General features: G+C 43.2%; 1 protein-coding gene across 1 annotated transcript in view; it reads left to right on the top strand.

The window, feature by feature from the left end:
* Nucleotides 1–10,228, top strand: part of AKT1 (AKT serine/threonine kinase 1) — a 134,041-nt gene that overhangs the window by 88,777 nt on the left and 35,036 nt on the right. The window contains exons 8-9 of the mRNA XM_027849188.1: nucleotides 1,442–1,510; nucleotides 3,904–4,029. Of these exons, the coding sequence (XP_027704989.1) occupies nucleotides 1,442–1,510; nucleotides 3,904–4,029 (195 nt within the window). The remainder of the gene's footprint in view (nucleotides 1–1,441; nucleotides 1,511–3,903; nucleotides 4,030–10,228) is intronic.

The raw sequence follows: 10,228 nt of genomic DNA, 5'->3' as shown, positions 1-10,228 counted from the left end.
GCCCTGCTGCCTCCCTGCCTGAGTATTGCCTGGCCTTTCCCTCTGCCACCAACTGAAGATAAACATAAAATCTCCTTTATGTTTTGTCTCTCCAATTAGAGTGAGTTCCTATGAATGCCCCCAGTGCTTAGCACAGTGACTAGCACTTAGTAACTTCTTAATCAATGCTTTTCTATTCCATTCCATTTGATAAACCACTAGTACAATGAAAAAAAAATTACTAGAAGTCAAAGACCTGGGCTTGAGTTCCAGCTACATAGAATCAGAAGTGGGAGGGATCTTGGGAGACCAGTTGGCTATCATTTTATGGAGGGGGTGCAAATTGAGGCCTACCTAAGAAAGGAGAAGAGATTGGTCCAAGGTCACACACTGAGTCAGTGACAGGATCAAGACCAGAACCCAGGTGTCTGGGGCTCCTTCCATTAGAAAACATTATTTCCTCTTACTGGCTGTGTAATACTGGACAAATAATTTCTCTTTGCTGAGGCTTTTTCCTCCTCTGATACTATCTACACTACCTTTCTCATGGGGTATTACGAAGGAAGTGTTTGCTAATTGTAAGGTTCGGCTGCTTTTCAGTTGTGTCTGACTCTTCATGACCCCATCTGGGATTTTCTTGGCAGAGATACTGGAGTGGTTTGCCATTTTCTTTTCCAGCTCATTTTCAGATGAGGAAATTGAGGCAAACAGGGTTAAGCGACTTGTCCAGGGTCACACAGCTCGGACGTGTCTGAGGCCAGATTTGAACTCACAAAGATGAGTCTTCTTGATTCCAGACCCAGTGCTCTTATCTTCTGCACCACCTAGCTGCCCCAGCTATGAGATTGTGTTGTTGGTCAGTCACGTCCAGTTCTTCATGACTACTCCATTTGGGGTTTTCTTGGCAAAAATGCTGGAGTGGTTTGCCATTTTCTTCTCCAGCTCATTTTAAGATGAGGAAACTGAGGCAAACAGGGTGAAGAGACTTGTCCAGGGTCACGGTACACAGCGAGGAAGGGTCTGAGGCCAGATTTGAACTCAGGAAGATGAGGCTTCCTGACCCCAAGCCTGGTGCTCTATGCATTGCACCACTGAGCTGCCCTATGTTCACAGTCAAAAGTTAACAGATCTTTGCCGAGCTCCCTTTTTTCTTTTGCCTTGTATTCTGTTCGCTTGTGGAAGAGCTGGAAGAGGAGCTGAGTCTGCCTCTGTTCTTAGCAGCTCATAATTTCATTGGGAGAGGAGATGTATACACACACATAGGGCACCGCAGGACAGTGCGTCAATGAAAGCTGGCTAGTGAGTTCAGATTTGGAGTTGGCAGGACCCAAGGTAGAATCCAAGTTCTGTCGTCTTGGGCATGTTACTTCTAGGACTTAGGGAGAGGGGAAGAGCGGGATGAGCAGGCCTGTGATATTCCTTCTCTCTGGAAGTGTCTGATCCTGTCTGATCCTCTTTTTAGGCACTGAAGTACTCATTCCAGACGCATGACCGCCTATGCTTTGTGATGGAGTATGCCAATGGAGGAGAGGTAAGGAGATCACACCCCTGACAGGTAGGGGTGCAGATCCGAGGGAGGCCTGATGTTTGTAACAGCCAGTATCACTGCCTGCCTGCCGTGGACAGAGAACGGTGCCAGGCACTGAGGAAGATAAAAAGCTTAGATAAGATATGGTCACCATCCTCGTGGTATTCACTTGTAAGGTATGCAGATAGCTATGGTACACGATATTACAGGACAAATGCATTGGAGTGGATTTCCTGAAGAAAGATGGTGTGACATCTCAGGGATCAGTCCAGGCTTTGTGGGAAACGCGGCCTACAAGTTGGCCTTTAATAGGAAGTCAAGTAGGTGAAGAAGGGGAGGGAAGTTATTCCAGGCAAAGCAAACTCTGTGAGCAAAGCCATGGAGGTGAGACAGCACAGGGCCTTTTGGGGATGGTAGAGAGGAGTCCAGTTTGGTTGGAGCATAAACATCTGGCTTTGGAGTCAGGAAGACCTGAATTCAAATCTAGCCTCAGATACTCATTAGGTCTGAGACCCTGGGCAAGGGTCTCTGTTTACCTCTGTTTTCTCACCTGTAAAATGGGGATAATAATGGTACCTACCTGCCAGGGTTATGTCAAGTGACATAATTGTAAAGTGCTTAGCACAGTGCTCAGCACATGTAAATGCTATGTATATGTTAGCTTTTATTATTTATTAACTGTGTGCAGAGAGGATAATTGGAGCTCTTAGGCAGGAATGGCTGGCATGCTTCCAGACTGTGGAGGACCTCAGATACTATGCAGATGAACTTGACCTTGACTTGGCAATAGAGAACCACAGAATGTTTAGAGCAGAGTAATATGATCAAATCTGTGTAGGAAGAAAATAGGCAGCGTGTGAAGGATTCATTGGAGGTGGGGGAGATGCTCTCTGCACCCTCAACTTCAGAAATACTTCACTTTCTGATTCTGGTTAGCCTGTTTGGTTATAGGAAGCAGTAACACACTGATGATTAATGTGCTAAAATAGAAACTTAGCGGCTGTGACTGGGGTGTAGTCAGCTCTCTTATCCATGGGATCTTTTTTTTTTTTGGTTTGTTTGTTTGGATGGTCTTACTTGAGGCACTGCATTCCCTCCCCAACTCCCAGGGGTTTAGAGACCATCGGAGAGGATTAAACAACATCCAGGCAACTTACTGCCTAGTAAACATACTAAGTCAGGCCACATGTGCCCTTGAGGCCGCAGATTCCCCATCCCTGTTCTAAGTTATCTGCTAGGCTTAGAAATAGGTTAAGGCAGCTAGGTGATACAGAAGAATAGAGCACTGGGCCTGGAGTCAGGGGTACTTGAGTTCAATTCTGGCCTCAGTCACTTACTAGCTGTGTAACTCTGTGAAAGTCACTTCACCTCTTTCTGCCTCAGTTTTGTCAACTGTAAAATGGAGATAATACTAGCACCTACCTCTCAGGGTTATTATGAGGAGCAAATAAGATAATATTTGTAAAGCACTCATGAGGCACAGTGCCTGGCACACAATAGATGCTTAATAAATGTTTGTTTCCTTCCTTTCCTTCCCCAGAGCTGAACCTGTGGGAAGGAGGAGAAGTAAAACTTTGTGGTAGAATGAGATCTCCCCCAGGGCCCTTGGAGGGTGTGTGGAGGGGAGTAGTGGTTTGGATCCAGTATATTTTAAAGTAAAACTGACTGTATTGGGGTTTGACCGAAGAATTTCACATTATCAAGATCAATAGATTTTGTGATGCTAGTGGAAAGAGAGCTGGGCATGAAGTCTATGAAACCTGAGTTCATATCTCTGCTCTGGCACTTAATAATAGCTTGTGGTTTTGTTTTTTTTTGTTTTGTTTTTTTCGAGCTGTAAAAGAGAGATGATGATGCTTGAACTACCTACTTCGTGGAGGTATTACAGGTTATAAAGAAAGTAAGACTTTAGATACTACAGAGGTGGGAGTCCTTCCCTTATGTTTGAAAATGGTCCGTTAGAGATGGGGTTTGGTTGCTGCCTAGGACTTCTCTAGGCAAGAAGGGGGACTGCCCTCCTAAGCCTCCTGAGGCCAGGCTAGTGTTCTTCCTGCCTGCTCCTCTTCTTCCAAAGGTTTCTGGGCCTAGGGTTTTGAATGCTGACATTAGCTTCCTCCTCCAGGACTCATTTCTAGCCTGGTTGGTTATTTGGACAGTACTTGAGTGTACAGAGTGCCCTGTCTTCAGTAGGCCCCTCAGGAAGGTTTGAATCGAAATTTTAGGAATTTCTGTAGTACACAAAACTTTGTGACAAACAGGAGAAGGTGGTCGGCAGGGCCAGTCATCATTTTATTCCCCATGCCTGCCTCAGTGCTGATAATAAGGAAGGCAGCTTTTTCATCCCAAGTTCAGGAAAGAGGGCATCGAGGAGGGATAACATGTCTTTGCCTCCACAGCTGTTTTTCCATCTCTCCCGAGAGCGGGTATTCTCCGAAGACCGAGCCAGGTTCTACGGGGCAGAGATTGTGTCTGCACTGGACTACTTGCATTCTGAGAAGAATGTGGTGTACAGAGACCTCAAGGTAGGGTTAACAGTAATTTGGGTCCAGAAAAAAGGGGAAGGACTATGTAGCAGCTATTAGAGCCAGTCTCTTGACTTTAAAAAGTTATGTAGTAAACTTAGAGGCAGTTTGGGGTAGTGGATTAAGAAATAGCCTAAAAGCCAGGAAGACCGAGATTCAAATCCCACTTCTGACACATATTGTGTGTACATCCCACTGTGTGACAGTGGGGCAAGTCTCTCAACCTCTCTGTGCCCTGGGTAGTTCTTTTTTTTTTTTTCTTTTAAGACAGTTGGGGTTAAGTGACTTGCCCAGGGTCACACAGCGAGTAAGTGTCAAGTGTTTGGTCTGAGGCTAGTTTTGAACTCAGGTCCTCCAGACTTCAGGGCCGGTGCTCTGTCCATTGCGCCACCTAGCTGCCCCCCTGGGAAGTTCTTTAAGGCTGTAAGTTGCAGAGAAGGTATCAATCTGCATCAGTAAAGGGAGTTTCCTTACCCGGGAGTTCCAGTCTCTATCCTTATCTCCCTATATTAAATTTAACCAGCTGGTAATAAAATTGCCCTATTTTATTATGCTCCATTCCCAATTTCTTTTTGTTTTTCTACTATATTTTAAAAGATGTTTTATTGATAACCTTCTCTTTTTCAATCCTTACTGTCACATCCTATTAACTCGTCCCCCTTCCCCCATACCAACCTTCCCTTATAGCAAATAAGCAGATGCAAGCAAAATATCACATTGGCAGGTTCGAAAATGCGTGTCTCATTCTACAGCTCTAGTCCATCATCTCTCTGCCAATAGGCAGAAAATAGGCCTTCTGAAGTTGTGGCTGGCCATTGCATTTCCTAAGTCTGAAGCCTTTCCACTTTGATAATTGACGTTATTGTGGTCATCATGTATCATGTTCTCCTGCTTCTGAAGAGCCAGTTGCTTGGTACAGGGAGGCCTGGAGGGATGGCAGAAGGAACCTGGATCTGATGTCTGGTTTGGGTGAGGTAAAGTTTGAAGGAGAAAAGGATTAAGGGAAGGAGCTGTAAATATTTAGAGGTTTTTGGAATTGAAGAATTGACGGATTTATTTATTTTTTTTTTTTGCTTTTTGGTGAGGCGATCGGGGTTAAGTGACTTGCCCAGAGTCACACAATTAGTAATTGTTAAGTGTATGAGGCTGGATTTGAACTCAGGTCCTCCTGACTCCAAGACCAGAGCTCTATCCACTGCGCCACCTAGCTGCCCTGATTTCTTTTTTAAATGTTCTTTTTTTGTTATAAATTTAATCACCAACAGTCAGAAATATTTTAATAGACAAAGAAGAGAAATGAGGATTGTGTAGGAAATTGTGAACTGAGTCTTCCATGGCTGACATCCCATGATTCCAGAACTTCCTTAGAAGAAGGAAGAAGAATTATTGGAGGTGGGATTGAGGGTCAAGAGTCATATAGTTGTTTTGGCCTGTTTTTGCACATAGGGACCCCAGAGTGGTAAGGGACTTTAGAGAATGTGTTGGTTACAACCCCCTCATTTATGAGGCAGCCAGGTGGCTCAGTGGATAGAGCACTGGACCTGGAGTCAGAAGGACCTGAGTTCAAATCCGGCCTCACTGACACTCACTAGCTGTACGATCTTGGAGAAGTCATGTAACCACTGTCTGCCTCTGTTTACTCATGTGTAAAACAGGGGTAATAATAGCATGTACTTCCTAGGGTTGTTGAAGGATAAAATGAGACAATATTTGTAAAGTGCTTTGCAAATTTTGAAGTGCTATAAAATTGCTAGCTCTTAATAGCTATTGGGGCAGCTAGGGGGTGCCATAGTTCATAGAGCGCTGGGCCTGGAGTCGGGCAGTCTCATCTTCCTGAGTTCAAATATGACCTCAGACACTTCCTAGCTGTGCGACCCTAGATAAGTCACTTAACCCAATTTGCGTCAGTTTTCTCACCTGTAAAATGAGCTAGAGAAGGAAATAGCAAATCACTCCAGTGTCTTTGCCAAGAAAACCCCAAATGGGGTTACAAAGAGTCAGACATGACTGAAAAACAACTCAACAAATATTAGCTATTATTTTAGCAGTGAGGAAACAGAGCTGCAGAAGGGAAGTGACTTTCCCAAGGTCACATAGTTTTCATATGTCAGACTCAGAATTTGAACTTGAACATTCTGGCTCCATACCTACAGCATCACCAAGTGCCCTTTGGAAGGGACCTCAAAGGCCATCTAGACTAACCCGCACCTAAACAGCAATCTCCTTACACCCACAAGCAGTCTGCTAGCTAAGGCTCTAGTGAGGAGGAGTGCACTACCCCACAGGACAACCTTTTCCACTTTTGGACCACTCTCATTTTTAGCAAGTTTTTTCTTAATCAAATGTCTGTCAGCCTCTGCAATTACTACCTGTCGTACCCTAATTCTACCCCTTGGGGCCATGCCAAGCAAGCCTGCTCCCCCTTGAATGATGGCTCTTCACATACTGAAGAGTAGCTATCATGGCCCCTCTAAGTTTTTCTTTTTCCATGTTTGACAACCTCAGTTTCTCCACCTTGCGGTGTGGTCTCAAGGCCTTTGACCATTTTAGTCCTATACCCGCTCTCCAGCTTCCAGAGCCCAGCCCATTGCTGGGATGGATCATGGCAGAGCTGAGTCTCACAATCTGTCGCCTTTCTAGTCCTGGACCCTGGTACGCTGGAGCTTTTTAGCTACCATTGTTGACAGATTGATGTCGTAAAACTCCCCGGTCGTTTCTAGATGAACTGCTTTCTAGCCCTGTGAAGCTGATTTTTTAAAGCCAAATGGAAGACTTTTCCCTATTAAATCTCATCATTTTAGGGTCAGCTCAATGTTCATAGGGTTATAGAGTTAGAGTGGGAAGGCCCTATTAGGCCTCTTGTCCAGCCCTCTGTTCTAGCCTGTCTGTCAGCGTGGTGTAGGGGAAAAGCGTGCCGGTTTTAGAAGACCTGAGTTCAAATCACTGATCTATCACTTAATACCCATGTGGCCTTGGACATCTTACTTTCTCTGGGCCTCAGTTTCCCTCGCTGTAAAATAAGGGGATTGAACTACATGAGCCCTAAGTCTTAAAGCCACAGAACTATGATCTTTTTTAATCCTGACATCTAGTAGGTTAGTTATCCCACCTACCTTTGTGTTCCCTTCAGATTTGATAGATGTACCATCTATGCCTTTATCCTAGTCTTTCATAAAAGTATTAGCAGGAGGTCAAGAGTAGATCTCTAGAGCACTCCCTTCCCCCCTCCCCCCAAGGCTGACATTGAACCCTTAATGACTACTGTTAGGTCATTCAATCAGTTTGTAACCCATCTAACTGTGCTATCATCTATCTCACATCTCCCCTTCTTGTTGATAAGAATTACACAAGAGACTTGGTCAAATCCTTTGCCAAACTCTAGGTTAAAGTTCCCTTATCTGCCAGGATATTAATCATGAGATAAAAAGAAATGAGGCTAGTCTGGCTTGACCTATTCTTTAAGAAAAAATTGATGCCTCATAATAATAATAATGTAGCATTTAAATACTATAATATTTATATAATTTATATGATACATTATAGTATAATAATATAGCATTTATATAATGCTTTGAGATTTGCAAAACATTTTGCATGTTATTTCATTTGACCCTTACAATAGCCCTATGAGGTAGATTTTATTATTTTCCCTATTTTGCAGCGGAGTAAATTGAGGGAAATGGAGATTGTCACTTGCCCAGAGTTATACAGCTGGCTGTCCGAGATAGGATTCGTGCTCAGATCTTCCTGACTCCCAAGTCCCACACTCTACCTACTCCTCCACCTAACTCTCCCTATTCTTTACATCACATTTTCCACCCTTTTTCTAGATCCAACCCTCCTTTGTGACAAGGAAAAAAATTTAAGCAAAACATCTGATACAGAGACTTTATCTGACAATGTCTGTGCATATAAAAATTTGTTCTAGTAGCTTCCAGGAGAAAAGGTATATTTGATTTTTTTTTCCTCTCGGGCTTTTGTTAATTTTTCCATTATTCCAAATTCAACTTCTTTTTAGTGATCTTTTTGTTTACCTTGTTGTAATCATTGTATGTAGTATTTTCTTAGTTTTGCTTGTTTTGTTCTGTATTGGTTCATGCAAATCTTCCCTGGACTCTATGAATTCCTTGTATTTCTCATTCTTACTACATAATAATATTCCATTGCATTCAAAACTTTTTTAAAACTGTTCCCCAGTCAATGGGCACTTGGTCTATTTCCAATGCTTTGCTACCACAAAGAATGCTGCTGTTAACATTTGGGCATATACTGGACCTTTGTTTGTCTGCTTCCTTTGGAGCGTAAGTCCAGTAGTGGAATAGCTGAGTCAGAGAGTAAGGATGGTTTACTTTTTCTACATAATTTCAAATTGAAATCTGTAATGTTTGGGCAACTTGTGGTAATCCCCTCTATATTTTGTACATCAAAATATTTCTGGATTACCAGAAATACTCAGTGTAACAACCCGTCACTCCACCCATTCATCAGTTTTCCTCTTACCTAGCTGCCTTCCTTTTCCAGTTAGACCGACTTGCCCTGCAGATTATTATCAGGCCATTGGATCCTACCTGGCCTTTCTGTGAACCCTTAGAAATCCGCTTTCCTAAAACCTAGATTAGATATCATATTTGTGTGTCACTCTTTGTTCTCCTTCTCTATCAGACTTCTAAGATGGAAGTCCCCCCCCTTGGTTCCCATATTTTTTATGTCAATCAGTTCCTCCTTCTTGGTGAGAATAAGGTCAAGAATAGCACTTCCTCTCGTTAGTTCTTCCACCTTTAGAAGGATGCAATTTGACGAGCCAAGAACTTATTATCTATCCTACTTGGAGAAGAGTGAGGGAGAGAACTTTAGCAGACATCCAACTGCTTGAAGTCCCCCCTCACTATATCATGTCTCCGTACTATGCTTGTAGTCTCCAACATACTCCAGTGACAATATTGATTCTATTTCTGCCTTTGTTGATCTTACTCCAAAGGCTTGCCGCCCCCCCCCCAAGTTTCCCTATTCTTACCTGGTTCCTGGATCTCCTCACCTGAGTTTATCTTTTTTAATATATACCTCTATTTCTCCTTTTTAAACAATATATTTTTATTTTATTGCATCTTTCCCAATTGCATTAAAATATGTTACTATTAATTTTTAAAAATTTTCAGTTCCAAACTCTCACCTTCCCTCCTGCCCCACCCCTCCTGGATTTGATATCATTTGTATCCTGCTGTTTTGAGTCCTCTCCTCCACCCACCTCCCTTCCTTGCCCATTTTTACCTGTCCTGTTATTTTTAAATAAGATCTACCCTTCTAGAGCCATGTTCCACTCATGGATCTCCACTCACCAATTGACAGTGATATGTATCGGTCCTGTCTGCTTTATTATGTTAGGGTGTCTCTTTCAGCTTGCTGGCCACCCAGTCTTTGTGCATTTCTATATAGGCATCTGAGGTCAAGGCTATCTCCTTCCTTGGATTTTGTTTCTTGTTAATTTCTGGGCATTCCTTCTTCCTACGCATGTGTCTGCTCTCTTTCTTTTCTGGCTTGTAGATGTTCTTAGTTTTTTTCCTTTTCTTTCTCCCTTTCATTTTAAAACCCTTTCAATTATATTTATAAAACTCCATGCAAATATGTTTTTATCAGCCTTTATTAATGTCATGATTTCTATAACCCAAGGCACTTTTGTGTCCATTTTTGCAAGTTATTCAGTGACTCTTGTATTTATTTCCTGAGCACCAATGGGTAAACTTTGTGCTCACTGCTTTTGAAGAGTCAGAGAAGGAAGGACCTGATCCTGTGCTCAAGGAACACCTAATTTAGTAACTAAGACAATAACTCAAGGCAGCGTGGAATGGGGCCGTGGAGAATGGACATCCACACAGCTGTAGGGCGTTGAGGGAGGGAGGGCCGTCAAAAGGGGTAGGGTGTTTAGGACAGGGAAGCCTAGCTTTGGAAGACTTTTCCCTGTGGTTTTTGGCTCTCTTCTGGGGCTTAGTTGCCACATCTGTCTTTGTCTCTGGGCAAAACCCCCTGCTTTTTATTCCGTAGGGGTTAATAGCTGGGGTGCAGTGGGAAGAGTTCCTTGCCTGGGAATCAGGAGATTTGGTGTTCTAGCCACAATTCTGTCAACTAGTTAGGCGGGTGACCTTGGGTGAGTCCCCTTTCTGGGCTTCAGTTCCGTAAGTAAAACAGGGTTGGGGTGAGAGTC

The sequence above is a fragment of the Vombatus ursinus genome, unplaced genomic scaffold (assembly GCF_900497805.2).
Source record: "Vombatus ursinus unplaced genomic scaffold, bare-nosed wombat genome assembly UNPS02007284.1, whole genome shotgun sequence".
NCBI classification, from domain to species: Eukaryota; Metazoa; Chordata; class Mammalia; order Diprotodontia; family Vombatidae; genus Vombatus; species Vombatus ursinus.
This window is presented reverse-complemented; position numbering and strand designations above follow the sequence as displayed.